General features: G+C 46.5%; 1 protein-coding gene across 1 annotated transcript; it reads left to right on the top strand.

The window, feature by feature from the left end:
* Positions 1–1,556: 1,556 nt before the first annotated feature.
* LOC144172595 (farnesyl pyrophosphate synthase-like) lies at positions 1,557–14,296 on the top strand. Its single transcript, XM_077701251.1, has 4 exons — positions 1,557–1,745; positions 6,464–6,835; positions 12,723–12,935; positions 13,974–14,296. The coding sequence occupies exons 1-4, from the start codon at positions 1,557–1,559 to the stop codon at positions 14,175–14,177; spliced, it is 978 nt and encodes a 325-aa protein (XP_077557377.1). The 3' UTR covers positions 14,178–14,296.
* The last annotated feature ends 3,947 nt before the right edge of the window (positions 14,297–18,243 follow it).

Raw genomic sequence — 18,243 nt, 5'->3', positions numbered from 1 at the left:
CGAATGGCTCCGGAGCCGCAGCTTCATGATAGTTAGACCTATAAAGTTTGTTATAACGCTGCGACTGATGGTTATCCACCCCCTGCGACAACATTTGTCGCAGTTGCGCAGCCCTTGAGCTGTAAGACTTCACGTTATTTGTGTCGCGATAGTTCTATTACCACACGAGTTACAGCCGTTTTCTGCAACAACAATCCTCATGTAGAAGACCATATTTTGACAGCATAGGGGAATTTCTAACTGTGTAAAAGTCAATGGGCAACTAATTAGGATACATTAAAGAGCCCACGTATTGAGAATAGACAACAAGATTGTTGTTTACAACTTTGCGGTGAAACAACTTATTTTGACGTGTACACAAAGCTTTTCGTAGTTACACAGTCGTTATAGCGCACAACTACGGCATATTTTGTTCGAAAACAATGGCAATAAAGTGAGAGCTACTTAGCGTTCGCTAAAATATGGTTTCCCGCAAGGCCTTTTCTGTATACTCTTGTATACGGCGCCGGATACCATTAATCCGCCGAGGTTTGGGAGAGTAGTTTCTCCTGTGAAACGCTAAAATGCTTGTTTCGGAAAGCGCTGATTCTCTCCCCGGTCCGTCCTGGCATATTGAACTGGTGTTTGCTCATGTATGTAGCGCTTACTAATGTCTATTAAGTAATTTCATCGTTTCCTCCATACAACACCTAACATTTAATGGGGCGAATCTAGCCTTAAGAACAGTAGCAAGCTCTATAATGATAGCAGACCCCTTGCATTCCGTCCTGAATAAGTATTTTTAACGATTTCTCTATATGTGTTTTACACGCTGTTATATTAGCATATCCAGACATCGCCGGGCTCGGTAGCGCTAATAAAAACAATGAAATATTTGCCCCCATGCCACTGAGGCTACATTTGACAGGGTCGAACACGGTAGGAAGAGTTCCTGGGGCAGAACAGCACGCCCTCACCAGTAGAGGATCTTGCCACCTGGTGAAGTATTCGGCAGCAGCCACCCTTATACCCGAAATATCAACTCACGGAACGTACTATGAGCCGCATAGTAGGTTACTTAACCATCGCCGTGGCCAGGTAAGGGATACAACAAGGGGTACTAACAAAGTGTAGATCGAAAGATACCCATACTATAATTTGCCCCAGAAGCATTTACTTGGAATAACGAATTATTTCGAATAGCGCACGACAGGAGCATTCGGAACACTAAGAAGGAAGCCGTTATAATGCAGTACGTATAAATAAGATAATGAGGAAAACGGCAAGAATGGGTTGGTGATGATTACCTTGTATGGCTTTTGTTCATAGTGAATAACTCATGAGTATTTGGAAGGACAAACACTCAACGAGTTTACATGTCTTGGTGGAGCGCATCCCGAACTGTGCCTGAGCAAAAGGCATTCTCTATTTGAGGGGCATTTCTAATATCCTGCATGCCATCTCACGAGTGCAGAGCTGCGAACCGGGACTCTTCTGAGCTACACCAACCTCCGAAGTTATACTCTCTGACGGGCCTCCCGGTGTTGGAGGCGAAGGAGCTGATGCTGTCTACTGTGATGGAGATGGACTGTGGCGTGCCAAGGGCACGTGAGGCGCTGGATGCTTTGCTGGAGGCACTGGACTACGCCCTTCGCTCTCAACTCCGCCTTCGCCTCCCGGGTGTGCTGCACACCTACCAGCTGTTGGCGGAGGAGCCGGACAGGAATCTGCCCTTGGCTGCTCTGATCGGCTGGTGCGTCGAGATGGTAAGAGCGCTGCTCACGGCCATACCGAATGTGATATTTTATTTCAGCGTAATAGTAAATTGTTGCGGAGCGGCGGGACACAGGGCATGAACCGTTAGAGATGCGAACGATGCATTTACGCGTTATATGGCGGCCGTGACCGAACCTACGCAGGCTGCGCGCCACACATTTCTTCGTCGTTAATGGTTAGGACCACAACGCATGCCCTACTGCCCTCTTCATCTTTTCGTGGCACTGTGGCTTGACAGTAACCTCCTTGCGTGGCCGGGAAAGCGTTGTGGGCATAAATCAGAGGCACACAAGGCGAGAAAAATACATTGTTATTGCAGATGTGACCCTCCATAATGCCACGAAGCTAGACACATGCTATCCCGCGTTTTCCGCATTTTCACCCATCCAAGGGCTAGCTCAGCCTTGAAACTCTTTTGGCTCTTTCATAAAGTGACCCCTGACGCATTCTTCAAGAGGATTTCAGTACGTGAAGAAGAATGGTACTTATTACTAACAGGGATGGGTATTCTCCACTGATACATCCTCGGAGATCGTAATGTTTCGTAAGAACCGTTGTATCTGTGAGCCGCGTGATAGTACCTTACTTGGGGCAGTTCGGAAATGGGAGCAGTACTTTTTTGACTAACCTGTCGTCTTCTCTGGGGCAATCAGTTACACAACTACCGCGTTTATGGTGTGAGCTTTTTCGCATGGGAGTGGTATTTAACAAAAAAAAAAACCAACTCTATAATAAACCTATTTGATGACGAGCTCTTCTCGCATAGTTAGCTTTTCCTACTACTAAAACGACTTCACCCTCCCCTTGCACATACACATTGCACTGTGAGACCTCCACTTAGATAATGAGTATGTGGAATAAGCCATCCCCCTGAGAGCAATTTTTTTTTCTGTCGTAGGGTGAGCTTTCCCAAGCGTACGCTTTAGTTTCTGGAGAAATAACCCCTATACTGTCGACAGAACAGATGAAAGCACGTACCAAAAGACGCGACAGCTGGGCATCAAAATTTGCTTGCAAGCGAAGAAAGCATGACTTCAAATGGACACACTCCTAGACGCGATCATGCGCAATGGCAGACGATGTAGGTGGATCCTAGTGTTGCCGTCATGTACCTTGGAAAGTGCGGCCGGATGAACTCCGTCGTAGGAATCTTTAACCAGGCCCCCGGTGTAACAGCAGATAGGCTTTGAAGACTGGGGCCTGCCTAGCTGGTAGAAGAGGCTTGAGTGCGAGTGAGTGAGTTTCAGATGAGCTTCAGACCCCGAAAATGAATCTGAAAAAGCGTAGTTTGCTTGCCAGTTGTCACTGACAGGATTGGGGTTTCTTTGCCAGCCCCAATCTCTTTTATCCAAGTTACATAACATACCCTCAGGCACATTGACGGCATTAGGTCCTCTTTTATCGATTTCAAAAATTATATATGCTTCGGAAGATCCAATTTGCGTCCACGGCAGAATGCGGACGTCGGGGATAAAGGTCGCTTTTCAAGCTTAAACATCCGCTCGGGCCATCGACTTCATCAAGCCGGTGTCGATGCTTCTCAATTAAGTCATTTCTGTCAGAAAATAAAATATAGGCTTTACAGTACAAAGTTCACATGGTATCTATACTGTAGGTAGGAGGAACCCTTTATCCAAGTAAAATTCTTAAGGTAACATGAGGTACAATATGAGCTTCCTTCCTCTGGCGACCACATTAATCCGGTTTACAGCCAGGTACAATGAATGGAATTCTTGTAGCTCAAGTGCGTCCCTACATTTTTAACGGTTCAAGGGCGTCACCGAGAGCTGAGCTGCATGCGCGAATCGTATGTTCGACAGAGGAGGCCATTTTAGTAAACCGCAACCGAGTCGACCTGTACTCTTCACAGGACGACGTCTTGCTTTACAAAACATTGCTTCTTGATTTATTGTGAGGGCGGACGCCGATGATAGTATGCCAAAACTCGATCAGCAAGGTAAAGCGCGGCTTCAATACCAACGTTGGTGGATGCTTTTCAGATGAAGACCCCAGTGTTTCAAGATTTCGGCGCCTAGTAAAAAAGATCCCCAGAATAATTCCGGAATCCTCCTGCACGCCGCGGCTCATAGCTTTGATGTAGCGCTGGAGCATGAAACCATCAAAGCTTGAATAGATTAGCATGGTAAACGCATGCTATCCTCTCACTCTGTGTCATAGAGAACCTCTTTTCTGGGCAAGCGATGGCCTCCCAAAAACCTGCGCCTTCAATGAGATCTTGATATATCCCCCGCTTGTGTCTACCCGTCAGGTTTTTCCTCCAAGCCTAGAGATGCCAACTATTTTGCTATTTGAAATATCACTAGAACTCACTTGCCTCGAGAGCTTCACGTAATTAACTTTTTTGTGGCCAGCCCTCACAATTACAGGAAAAGGATGAGTACCCAAACTGTATTGCAAATTCAATCAATGATATAAATTTGCTTGTTTTGGGCAATTACCCAAACAGCTTTCAAAGAATCTACAAAAAAATGTGCACTAAAATACTCAGCAAGTGTACTTTGGATGCATGCAGTATACTAAAAACGAAGGAAACCCTTTTTTCTACAACTGAATCTTCATTTCCATGAACAACCGACTTTCCGTAAGCGCGTAAGTGATGAAAGGACCACACAATACAAATTACGGGTTTACAAACATTGCTGTTCGGCGCAGAGAACGAGCCTCAAAACGTTCAAACATTCATACGCCATCCATTGCCAAGGACTAGGTATGACGCTTTACCCAATCTTCATTAAAAACTCTTTGGTGAATCTATCTCTTCGGTGAAACCTCGACACGACAACGCTTTTTTAGGTTAAACGTGGGACGCTCAGATCGCAAATATCCGCGTAAGCCACGTGTGAAAGGCGCTGAGGGAGATGCTCAATGCAGGAGGACGAACGATTGTACAGAGCGAGCGTCCAGTGCGGGAAAAGAAACAAAAGTACAACGAAGACGAATGAAACACCCACTGCCCGCCGCGGCTAAACTAGGGAGGAACACGGTGGAGACTTGGGGAGTTTTGGAGTGAAGACTTGGGCTGAGGTGAACGCAGAGGCTATGTTAGGTGTGTGTGTATGTGTGTGTGCGTGCGTGCGTGCGTGTGTGTGTGTGTGTGTGTGTGTGTTTACGTGTGCGTGTGCGTCTGCGCGCGTGTGTGCGTGCGCCGTAGTTCTCGCTGCATTGCGAGAGTTAGTCGTTATGTTGCAGCGTTTAGGCAAAGGAACAATTCAGTGTTTACTTACATATAATGACCTGGAACAGATCGTCCCTTAATGTTTTTACTCAGCGAAAACAACTGCTGGAACTCACATCACAGCCGCGAATTTCACGCTACAAACCTCAAACTGGCGGCCACACGAGCTATGGCTCTTCATACATTTGCGTAAGGATCTAGGCAATCTTCGTTTATCCCCAGCCAAGTATAAACAGCTTCGCAGTAACCTGAATCTTCATCACTCCGTCAGACAGAAGTTGCGAACTTTGCACAGCAAAAATACAGCAGTTCCGCTTCCGCACTTCGGCAAGAAAAAAACGTTCAAGAGCGCGGTTTTGGAAAACTTTCGATCCGCTGGTATTTATTGATGGGTACGTATAACCGTAAACTAAGCCTTAGAAACAGCAAGAGACAGAATATTGTACTCGTTCCTGTGGAAGAGAATTCTGCTACGGCGAAAGCCTCAAGTACCCCACCCGGCGAAAAAGCGGCGGCGTTGTTGTGCAGGTGTTATTACTGTTGTACTGTCACGAAAATGCCACCGCCGTAAGGAGTAAATAAATAACAGCAACATGCGTGATCCGATGGGATTTTAACACGGATCTACATAGTAGCAGTACAGTGCTCTACCAACTATGCTATCTCGGCACGTTACCAGAGCAGAACAAAAGTTGTCGTTGTTGTTTTTTCGTGGCACATACGCACTTGGGTGACTGGCCAGTATTCGGGAGCTTTGAGGGGCAATATGCCCAACCCACATAATTCACAAAACTGGGAATTTGCAAGGTAAGATTCGTAGACTGATGAGTGCCGCATGACACCCAAACGTGATGGTACGTGACTAGAACGGGTGCACATCTGCGGGGAAGCATCTGGACAAGCAGTGGCGGGTGCCAGTCCGCTTGCTGACGTATTTGGAGCCATGAGACGGAAAAAACGAAAGCGATGAGGCGCATACGCGCTATAGACGAAAGGAAGGCGAATGAAGGAATGGCTGCCTTAAGACAAACAGCGGAAGTGAAGAAAGTGATTCAAATCCGATGTCGCAGTCAACACGTATTGGCAGGCGTTTGCCTTGAAAGCACGTACGCAGATCTAAGTGTCTCGAGGAATTTTTCATGAAACTTCCTTATTCCTCTGCGATAACGAACACCATTGCACCCGCCTTATTACGCGTGTCACGTTAAAAAGAGACACGCTAAGTAACATATAATAGAGTGCGGTCTGTAGAGGTTTGTTGGTGCAATACAAATGGCATGAAGATTTTATTCCCCGAAAATCCAATAGGAAGGCGCTGTATGCGCTGGTGACAATTTAGTGCTGATGAAATACGCTCGCACGAAATCACATTTTCAACTTACACTCCCCTGAACAATAGGTACGCAGCCAAGCAGGATTCGTTAGCTTTGTTAAATAGGTGCTCGAAGCGTTATCTTGAACTTATAACGTCTGCAGGCAGACCTAGACGCGTTTCGGCTTTGTTTCTTTCAGGCGGAGTGTTACCACCTAGTGATAGACGACATGGTGGACCAGTCGCCGATCCGCCGTGGTCGCCCAGCTTTGCACACACGCCCAGACATCAGTTGGCGGGCAATCTTCGATGCAGTGCTCTTCGAGAAAGCCGCATGCTTTGTCCTCAAGCAGCGGCTCGGATCACACCGCATTCTCCGGCCACTCTTGGAGCTTTTTGACGAATGCAACTTCAGGTGCATGCTTGGTGAAATGTTTGATGTGCTAACAACCGCAAAAACGAGCGCCGGTCAACAGCGGCGGCAGCCCTCTTTCGACCGCTATTGGGCCGCTGGAATATTCAAGTCAAGCGCCTTCGGCCTAGAGCTACCCATACGGGCCGGCATGTATGCGGTAAGAACTACTTAATTTACTCCTCACAATTTCCTGTTGAATTGTATTTTTATGAAATGCTCCAACTACAGACTTCTCACTAGCATAGTTCCAGACGTTCTGTTAAAAATCTATTATCTAATATCAGTATCACTTTTTCGCTCTCATACAGTGGCAGTTTTTTGAACGTAATGTGTCATTGCTAACTAAGATGGTAGGAAAGAGCCTGCAGCTCGAGCGCAGTAATTCAGCACAATTAAAAACCAGGGTACAGATGATGTACTCCATATGAACATTTCACCTAATTTGCGACTAATAATTTCACATTTACAGTTTCAGTCTTTTGAAATCTCAATGTCTATATAACAAACATATCTTTTTTGCCCAGGAAGCTAACCAATAGACATAAATTTCACCAAAAACACGAGAAAGCTTACTCTGAAAGGCTTTTCTATGTGCGTGGACTAGTGACACGCGCGCAGAGTAGCTGATTCTGGACAAAATGCCGTGAGATGAATGCTACGGCATATGGGGAAACCGTAATATGTTACAGAACTCCTCAAGGACTATTAGGAACAACGGATAACGCAAATAAAACCCGCAGCGCAGATTAATGTTGGAGCCAACGTGAACACTACAGTTAGGTTGGTTTTAGCTAAGGGTTGTGTTTATGTGCCACCTTAAGGACGTCGTTTAGTCGCCATGGATGCAGCTGTGCAATTCCTCTGTGTGCCGTATGTCGTGCCTTCGAGCTGTAGTGGCGCTTTTGGAAGCGGAAAGCGACGACCGAGACACCACGACGACGGCAGCTGCAAAAGGTTTCGTATCGCCTGACAGCCACCGCCCCGGTAGTGACGCCAAAGTTCAGGCCTCGCCCGGCATCGGTGCCCCTTCAGGCATCGGGACGGCAGGAGCCGTATTATCATCTCGGACTGACAGAGTATAGTCTCTTCCGGTGGTGGCTGCTCTTGAAGACGGATTTCCGGAAGCTACCACTCTAGCTCCGGTTTCAATCGTCCTCACCTGGTTCTTGTCGCCCTTGTTGTGCCTAGTGTCGATGTTTTTTTTTTTTTTCCAATTTAGAACTTTTCTTCTTCCAGCTCCCAACTATTTACCATGGGCGACTACCCCTCTCCTTTTTCCGCCGACGAACCTGACATCGTAATAAACGCCTGCTCGAGAGGTCGAGCAGGCGTTTCTACGGAGTCGAGAAAGTGGGCGACCGTATTGCTCCCTCCCGAAGTGCAGAACCCCAAGCACAAAATAAAATCACTTGTAAAACCACTGACACTCTCAGCAGAATTACCTAAAGATTCGCAGACGCATAGTCAACTCTCTCGAAGTGTCCCAAAAGGCGGTAGCAACCGCGAGTCTAATCCGCGGAGACGCAACTGATTTTTACGCGCTATTACATTCTGAATACCTTTTTTGTACTCTCTAATAATGTCTGTTGGTGAGTCTCTTCTAGTGCCTGTAAGAAACGGCCACCGGGAGTTTTCTAAAAGGAACTGCTTTCTAATTAGAAATTAAGATGGAGTGGTTTACAAAAACATATACGTCATTTTGCTTAAAGGAGCCATGAAGAGAAAACAAAAGTTTGTTTTATTCGAAAGATTAGGTGTTTCATAGTACCCCAAGCGCTTTCCCGGAAGCAAATGATGCTTTATTCACTGAGAAATAAGGCAATTTAAGCCAAAATTTTAAATCTCCCGCTAAAATTGAACATTCCGTGACGTGTACAATGGCGTCATAGAGCCGGTCCATGAAACAGATACTTAGTATGTCGACTCCATATAGCACCCACACGCGGGAGTCGATCGAGACGGCGGCCATTTTAAAAATACTAGTAAAACCTAGTGCACCCGCAGCCCTAGTCATGCAATCGCCTGATCCGGAGAACAAAACTCTCGCCGAGGAGCTCGGGCTTGCATTTAACAACCTCACACCACAAAAACGCTCAATGCTTCTAAGTGCACGAGCGGCAAGAGTTGTGGGATACGCGGTGGACGGGAAAGCGACCATTCCGCGATAGCCACAACAGACGAACGCCCAGCCGTCGGCACCGCTGCCTCGTCAGCCCCGTCGCGACGGACGAATATAGACTGGTACGTATGTGCCGTATTTTGATTACGGTTAATAATAGTTCAATTTCAGTAGCAGTATCACTTATGCCAGTTGGCCGGTGTCGTGTATGGAAAGCCGTTGGCGCGAGCTCTCTGCTTCGACCAGAAAGATACGAGCGTCAATGCGCGGTGTTTACGGCATTTTTTTCCCCAAGGTCACAGCGATTTGACGAAGTCGGCGACGAGCGCCAGCATGTCCCAGGAGTGAGCTAACGTAAGGGTCCCTGCCGTAACTGAACAAACTGAAGTTTTCAGTGGTTGTAAACTGGAAACGAGCTCGTAACGACAGCAGCAAGCCAACACCATTCGAAACTTACGCGTCGACTGGCACTATCTCGTCGCTTCTTGCTGTTCCTTACTCCCCTCGTTTCTATTTTTACCTTTGCTGGTTGGCGATATGACGGCCAACCTCCTGTGAAGGGATTACGATACGAAGCAAGGTCGCGGCTGTGCGTGCTGGAACGGTTCGTTGGCCCCGAAGAGCCTCGAACCCGAAAATTCGTCTGCGCGATGGCGAGATGTCGAGCTTGGCCGGCGCTAGTTTCGTACGCATTGGCGCACACGCTTGCGAGTTCGTTCGGACCTTCAACCGTTTACTCCAGCGTTCTTGTCATAAAAAGAATGTGCAGTATGTTTCACGGGCATTTAGCTCGCTATGCAAGCTGTAAGCCCTGCCTAACATGCGTTTGCTTTCCGGCCTCCGCCAATCGCAGAGCATTCCCAAGTGACATCACAGGTTCTGTTGCGGAAAATGAGCTGGTGGGTCGCATGGTCATTTCCTTTTTTCCTAATTATGTAGCTTATTTGAGTGAAGTTTGCGTTATAAGTGGTGTCGTTATGGTTCTAACGAGGCAATCTTTCGAATGAACCAAACTTGTGTTTTCTTTTCATGGCTCCTTTAACCTCACACAAAGCATCATCGCTTCCCTCGTGGCAGAAGACGACGACTCATTTCGGCACTCGTGTGGAAAAAATTCTCCTTTACGCCCAAATCCCACCTCGTCCCCCTTCCTGGAGCAGTGGGAGTGCGAGCTGACCAGCTGCCTGCTAGAGACGCAGGTTTACCTCGTGTCTCGGGCAAGAGCAGCTGCCACGACTCGCGGCTATCCGGACTAGGACGGCCACCCACAACAGCACTTTCCGCTCCAATAAACGTTTCTCTCCTCCTCCTCCACGCCCGTTAAGTGTTTCGATGAGTGCACAAAACGTTTGAAGAAGTCCAAACCCTACATATTGGCTAGCAGGTACACGAATGCTTAATTAAGCGTATCAAACGCTGTTTTTGGCAGGCCACCGGAAATGGGCGTAACAGTTTCCCTGTTCCGGGTCAGCGTAATTTGCCGTGGACTCTCAGTACCCTTATATTGAGACAAAGCTGATTGATCATGAAACTCAAATCGAGTTGATTCCGAGTGACCTGCTTGAACCTCACTGACGGGTGCACATAGAAGCCGGGATAGCAGCCTTCGTTACCTCACCGACCTCCCCGCTAGAGTTCGTAAACGACACCCTCGTGCTACCAAGAATACTTCCAATGCCGCACACGCGCTTTTATTACACCTGGTGCTGCGACTTTCCCCCCGGAGCTGGTAGCAGGGCCAGAACGCCTACCGGCAGCCACCAAATGTCTCAATTCTGAGGGGCTTTATGAAATCCTGGTTTCAAAGTCTGCCGCAGCAGCGATGCAGAAACTGACCTTCATTAATTACTGCGGGTTCTGCATCGCCTTTCACCCGACAGGGATCCCGCATCTTGCGGCGACGGGCGTCTGCGTAGACGACGCGTACTCTTTCATATCTTAGACACAAGCCCGTCATCGTTTACTTTTGGTCTTCATCCATGAAGCAAACATTTTCATGTTCAGTTTATTACCTTTCCTCCTCATCATGTGTTCGTGCACCTTCATCTATGGCCTGCGGCATGGGTTCAAAAACTCTCCTTTCTCTCGTGACGTGTACCATCATTTTATGTTCGCAAGCACTCCTAAGCGTGCCTATGAGGTTTTTGAAATGTCACAACAGAGTAGCCAAATTCGCTTTCGCTGGGACTTGTCCCCGGCCGACACACTGCGGGAAAAGGCCTAAAGGGCTTTAACGCGCCTTTCGAGGTCTTTATGGCAATGACGACATCATAAACGCAATAGTGATGTTAGGATTGTCAGCGACACCACGAGTTAATGAACATCTGAAATGGTTGGGACAGTTTTTACACCAAGCGTTGCAGAAGTAAACTAACATAGTCGCATCACTCGCATAGGGGTAAAAAATGCTTTGTACTTCCAGCCATGCCAACTTGTCCATACTCTTTTGTGAAATCGACCGGCGAAATCAAGCGGCGGCTTTCAAACTAAGCCGCTATCGTGCAACCTCTACGTTTTTTTTATTATCCGAAAGAAGCAGAAATCCAAGGATCCTGAAACTGATGCAAAGCTTGGTTCTTCCGTCCGTCTGGTCCACTAGCAGGATAGGAAACTTTTACGGTGACTCCGAAGCTTAGATTATATCCATATATAATATGACTGGTTCTTTTTTCTCCACTGGCTGCTTAATGCCAAAAGAAACTGAATATTCCCCATTTGGATTGCGTGGTGTGTTGCCAGGCACCACTTACAGTGGACAGGGCCTGTCTTTAGAGGCCTTTACCAAGGTATGAGAGCGTATTATATTGTGCTCGGCGATATCCAACATGAGCGTATTGCTCGCCAGTCCGACTAGTCGGGTCCATCATATCCCCATAACAACTATTTTATCTGGGTTAGATGCATGGTACATCCCTTCCTTCAGCTTTCTGCAATTGCGTACCAAGAAAAAACGTTGCGAGGCTCGCGCTGCGTGTTATGGCTCTTTGTGCAAGGATATTCGGGTATATGGGCGCGCAAATACACTCAGCACACTATTGAGTCTTCTTCCCGCGTGTCCCGTTGTTTGACCGCCTCTTATTCTAATAGTTCTCCAGAGACGTTTTAAAGTTTTTACAACAGTTATTCATGTCAGCAGTCCAATCTAACTACCCTGAGAATGCGTTAACAGTATCCAATATTCATATTATAAATCAGTTATATTGTTTTCGAAATACATTGCAGTGTAAGGCTGCATATTTACATCCCTAAATAACTACTTTTGTCTTGTGGTGTACTGGTTTGATTAGAATTTTCATGGTGGCAGCGATAATGCGGATTTAGCTCAGTCCAGCCTTGTGCTCCAATAAGCGATCTAAAGCGCTCTGTTGAAATGAGGCGTTCGGCATGTGTGGCATAGTGGGTTCCCTGATCACTGCCAAGAGATGAACGAAGGAAGTTCGCATTCGTCGGGGTTCTCACAAGCTAAACGCTTTGGAAATTCCACTCCAAAACCTTCAACAGAGTTTCATGGATAATAAATTTGGTCGCTCGTTCTGAAGCAAAGGGAAGGATATATTACATTCCCCGGGCCGATAATTTACCATATTAACGTCGTCCTTCAAGCTTCATTTACCCTCCTCTACATATTTGAAACCGATCAAAAATTTGTAGTGATTGGCACAAGTTATATAATTCACAGTATGGTAATCATTTGCTTTCAGCAGTCCGAATATCCGGAAATATAAATGCTTCAACGTGTCCTGTCAGCCAAAGCAATGTTTTTATCACAAGAAGGAGACACATTTTATCTGAAGGAGACACACATTTTTAGATACCCTCCGGTAACACGCACTAGCCCAAGTTTATGCTCGGTGCAGCGCCCCATTGTATTCTTGTAATGAGAGGAACGTTTCCTTGTTTCCTCTAATGCATCATTTTCTTTCAGGCCGGCGTCGAAGACAAATCCCTGCACCACCAAGCGAAAGAGGCTTGTGTGGCCCTGGGGCAAATCTACATGGCACGTAATGATTACAATGACTGCTTTAGCTGCCCAACGCTCACGGGAAAAGTTGGAACTGACATTGTAGAGCACAAGCACACATGGCTACTTATCACCGCCCTCAAACTCGCATCACCAGAGCAAGTCGAGCATATCCAGGTGAGATCTATTATTATATATAATTGAAAATACTACAGACCACTTCCTGGTCTGAGCAGGAGGAACAAGTAGGGTTTGCCCTCTCGCACATAGTAATAATAAACACAAAACGCCTTTATGGGAAGCACATTATGCCGTCGTAGCTCATTTTCATCGACGTAATGCCTTTCCATACTTTTCAAACAAACACCAAAGTTTTGGAGCCTAAAAGATTCAGAAATTCCTATTCAACTGATGTCAAAGCTGACTAGGGTCTTCTAATACTTGTTGCCAGATGTTTTGCCAGACGTTTTTTTAGGGTTCGAGGTAAGTGCCTGCCAACAGAGAGTTCACAGTGCGCGTCCTCGTCATCTGAGCCCTTCGACCTACTTTGCATTAGTCTCTTCCTGTGCATACTGGTACTCTCTGTTTGTGTTTAGGGTGATGGCCTTTTGCGCGCTTGAGTACCCTCGCTATAAAAGATTATCCGTATATGTGCACACTGTGTTTGCCCATTCAAAATGTACTAGTTCAAGCACGATATAGGGCCGCTGAATTGCAAGCACACTTTATTGTTAAGGACGATGGCTTGGTTGGCAAGTCGGTAATAAATCTTCCAAATGGTGTAACAGCGCCCTTTGACCTAAGATCCACGTGGTAATAATAATTTGCTACATGCCAAAGTGATTTTGAACATTTAAAAAATGTTGCACAGTATCGGTAATATAACGGCTGCGCTGAAGGTTATCACAGTTAAAGTGCAGCCCATTATCAGGTACCACAATTAAATACCGTTCATTTTCCAGAGGAATCTCCAATACAAGAACGGCGGCACAACTAGGCAAATTTTAGCCGTCTTGACATACCAAAGGCAACTGATAATTACGTATATGTAAAACGCAACATTTCACGTGTCATATCTTTAAATTAAAAAGTATCATTCCCCTCTGCAGTGGGAAAACGTGTAAAATATATGGGTTAGTGTAACGTTTTTAGCAACAACTGGTGTTCTACGAGACGCGAAAGAAACAAGTATAATTTTTTTTGTGTCACTCGCAGGCACACATTGGTCGGGGTTCTCCTGGTGGTCCTGATGAGGCTGCAGTGAAGGCCGTTTACAAGGAGCTAAATATTCAAGAGCACTTCATGGCTTACGAAGAACAATCCATCCGTGAACTCGACGTCCTCCTCGATCGGATGCCACGAAACCTTGCTGAGGCATTCCGCCTTCAACGCACAATTCTTTTGGGCCCTGATACTTAAGTGGGTATCACGGTCAAACATGCTACCACAGAAAGAGAGCATGCATATAGAACCTACAAAAAACCCACAGGAGCTCTTGAGCCCCACGTATCAACGCGTTTAAAGTTAGAAAACAACACTCACGCGTAATTAAGCTGTGTAAAAATGCAGAAATTGGCATTCTCTAGTTACCAAGAGCACTAAGGCATCTCTCGTGCACCGTTTTGCACCAAGAGCGATATCTTCCTTCAAAATTATATTGACTATAGTTCCCATAGCTAACCTTTTTAGGAACCATTTGTTTGGCATTATTGCGTACGGGTGCAGCTTTTTCGCTACCAATCGCTACAATGCGCTTTAGTGTAATATTTTGTATTATACCAACATCCTTATAAGTCTCTGCAATAAAGAACAATTTTAAACAAATATTTGTTACCTGAACATCTAATTTGTTATTTTGTGTACCCACAAAAAGAAAATTTGCAAGCTAGTTTGTAACTTTTGAACATCAAACTAATCAGCTGGATGGCGTGAAGGAGTGGTGGGGAGACTGAGAAATGCGACGAGGACGAAGAGATAAAAACTGGACGGTAGTGGAGGGAAAAGTGCAGTGATAAGATAATTTAAGTTCGTCAACAAAAATATGTGACACATCTATATCTATGACCAACGTTTCCACCATAATTTTTCGTTCTAGTAAGCTACTCTCCCTGGCCGAGATACAGGAGTGCAGAGGTAAGCGTGGTGCGTCTGCCTGATAGCCTAGCTGTCGGTACCCGTCAGGCCAGACCGTGCCCAGACCACCATATACAAACGAAGAGCCACTAGAATGCTGCAAGAACAATACACCGTTCGAATAGCCAACGGCCGCGTGTACCCATATGCTGCTGCGAACCGCCACGTTGAGAAAGACTTCAGTAGTATTTCATAGGTCGTGTATGGTCTGAGACTGCCTGTGGTTCTACTCAGCCGTCGACTTGATCTAAAATTCAGTGTGCCATTTTTATGCCAACACAAGAATGCTTCGCTTGATATAGTGCTCAACTCAAACGTTGGCTTCCTAAGTAAAGAACGTCAACAAACTGCTGACCATTGGAAACAATAAGGACACCCTATGCTGGAAATAGTGCCTTTTAAAGGTGCCGCCTAGAAGTTGCCAATTTGCTCAGTTACTTGAATTGTCTCAACTACGCCCATGATGACATTCATCATGTACTACAAACTGGCCTTATACAAATATAATACTTTCGAGTGCTTTTTCCGCAACAAATAAAATGATATTGTAAAGGAAAACGCAACTGAGTAGCGGCAATCCTGTTTATTTCGTGAGCATCCCGAACCAAGCACAGCCACAAGAAACGCTGATGGGTGATGAGCAGTCGGGAAAGAAGACAAAGTGTTCCACCCTCAGACCGTTTGATGATTGGGATAATTGCAATATGAAACACAGGAGAGAGAGAGAACAACTTTTTATGAGCATTGATCAGAAGATCATGCGGGAGTGGTTTCATATTCACGGGAATTTACAGGCCGCCTTGACCACAGCTGCCCTTTCGATGAGGACGAGCTGGCCCTGGAGGGAGGGTCTAAACAGCAGTGTCTCCCACTGCTCTTGGGGGTAGGGGGAAGGGAGTATTAAGCTTCGCGTACCATCGCTTGTTGATCACGGACGGCGGCCGCCTGTTCATATTCACAAGGAGGAGCGACAGTGGAATGTTTTAGCCGAGACACATGCACCATCCCGCAGCCTCGGTAGCGACGGTCCGTAGTGAGGCTTAAGAGGTACCGATAGATACCTGGAGATGTATTTTTTTCTAGAATGGTATACGGCCCTGTAAAACAGTGACGGAACTTTTGGTGAAATCCAGGAACGCAGATGGGAGTCCATAATAATACTTCATCACCGGGATAGAAATTATTTGCACGATGTGGGAGTCGTAAGGAAGCTTCCCGTCCTGATGACGTTCAAGAGTTCTAGCGTAGCGGCTAGCGTATGGTACGATAGCGGCGACGGGTGCCGGGAGCCGACGCCGCATGGGCGCATTCCTTCCAGGGAAGGGGTGGCCCCTGTGATATGCCCGCCCACGCATTTACAATCGGGTGCCGGCACCCGCTGCCGCTACCTTACGATATGCTATCTGCTAGGCTAAAACTCGCTATTGAGGCGTGGGTTCATCGGCAAGCTAGGGACAACCGTTCAGGCGAGAGAGAACTGTCCAACAGGCCGAGCGGACTTTGGTTAGTTCCCGTAAAAGAAGACGTGTCCAGGAGAAAGGAAGGTTGACGCCAGGTTACAAGGAAGAATGGGAAATAGCCCTTGGTGCATCTGGTTGGGCATTGGAAGCAGATGTGATGAATGAAGAAATGCGGTTCCAATTACTGTGATCAGGCGCGATGTACATGGAGAGTGATATCCGGTTGTCGGTTTCTGAATAGTTCATGAGACTTTAAGGAGTTCTGTAATAATGCTTGAGAAAAACGTTCTGCCGTGTCATTCAAAATGACACGAGGTGGGCTGTGCTGCAAGAGGATGTTATGAAGGAAGAATGTGGTCACTTCTTGAGACGGTCAACAGCGGTCACTATCAGCGGTAATCAGTAAAAGTCGCAGGTCCGTACAGATCGATGCCGACAATTTCAAGTGGCCTAGCAGGGAATGTGAGTGGCTGTAGCTGCACATCAGAAGGAGATGTAGAGTGCTGACGGCGCTGGCTGGTAATATATAACGTGGCGCATTTGCACACATTTGTGAACATAGCAGGCCAAAAGCGAGCCGAGATGTCGTCATACGTTTGCTGGTAGCCAAGGGGCCCAGCGGTGGCATCGTTTTGCGAGTCCTTTGAAATTTGCCGTTGCAATTTTCGGGGCCAGCAGGAGCCGACTTATCTCCAGCAGAGCGGTAACTACAACCATGCAACACTCCACCTACGCTGGCGGCGTAAAGTAACTTTCACAGGTTTCCATGTGCCGTTCAGTCAGTATACCATGGTCTTAGCAATAATGGACGTCTTTTTTCAACTTCTCCAGTTCAGTGCATTCTGCGACCGCGATGGAGTTGACGTATGCAAGCGCAAAAGTGGTAGCGGGTGATTTCAGGCAATCGTCATGTGAAGGTAGTAATAGGGGCAACGGGATATGTCAATATGTTTCTTAGCTGACTTTTATATGACAGAAAAGTATTCTGGCAAAAAAATAATTCAATGGAAAGGCATCTAGAAAGGTTCTTTAACGTCCACAACCACGCGAGTGAGTGCGTGCTAGTTTTTCACAATAGGGAAATGGCAGCCGTATAAGTATGGTTTAAATTTCTCTACAGTTCAACTACCGGACGACACTCCTGTTCTGTGATGCTGTATTTTTCGGCAGGCGTGAGAGAGCGACTGCCTTAAGCACCAGGCCGTTCACTGGAGCGATCATACTGTTAGAGAAGGACAGCCCCATGGCCTGTTCCGATGGCATCGCTATGAGGAATGGCCGGTATTGCTTCGTCAAAGTGGCGCCGCACTTGGAGAGAAGTGAGAGCGTCTTACAGAGATGGAAAAGTTTTTCACAATCCCCGGACCTGATAAATGAAGGGTCGGATAAGCGAAGCATGTTGAGAGGCGAAGCAACAGTGGCGAGACTACGGACAAACCGACGAAAGTAGAGAGGCCGAAAAAGCTGCAGGGAATTTTTTAATTAAGCGAACGAAGAAAGGTGAGTACAGAGGAAGTTTTCTCTGGGTCATTTTTACTTGTCTGACAACATGGCTGATAACTTTCATGGTTTTCCCGCAAACAAGACGTTATTTGTGTTAGGCTGAAAGGCGGCATTTGCAAGGCATCTCGGAACTTTATTCATACGCTGAATATGTTGAAGTGAACTGGAAGACAATATAATGATATCATCGAGATGTCATCAACGCGTCTTCCATTTAAGCCAGCGTGAGTGAGTGAAATACTTTATTAAAGACGAGAGGCCATGAGGCCCTGTGGGGAAGTGAGGATGGCGGAGGGGGAGCAGAAAGGGAGAGGTCACAATTCATCACAATTCACACAGTGTACACACTTCTAGTTTTAAGGTCCTATTCACAAGATGCACATTTCACT

Source organism: Haemaphysalis longicornis, unplaced genomic scaffold (assembly GCF_048455015.1).
Source record: "Haemaphysalis longicornis isolate Haplotype H1 unplaced genomic scaffold, Haemaphysalis longicornis Haplotype H1 scaffold_244, whole genome shotgun sequence".
In the NCBI taxonomy this organism is placed as follows: domain Eukaryota; kingdom Metazoa; phylum Arthropoda; class Arachnida; order Ixodida; family Ixodidae; genus Haemaphysalis; species Haemaphysalis longicornis.
The sequence above is the reverse complement of the archived record's forward strand: the minus strand, read 5'-3'. Positions and strand labels throughout refer to the sequence as shown.

Coding starts and splice junctions, on each gene's coding strand:
- LOC144172595 (XM_077701251.1), top strand. CDS start 1,557: ATGGAGATGGACTGTGGCGTGCCAAGGGCACGTGAGGCGCTGGATGCT. Junction 1,746..6,463: donor TCGGCTGGTGCGTCGAGATG/GTAAGAGCGCTG, acceptor TGTTTCTTTCAG/GCGGAGTGTTACCACCTAGT. Junction 6,836..12,722: donor TACGGGCCGGCATGTATGCG/GTAAGAACTACT, acceptor ATTTTCTTTCAG/GCCGGCGTCGAAGACAAATC.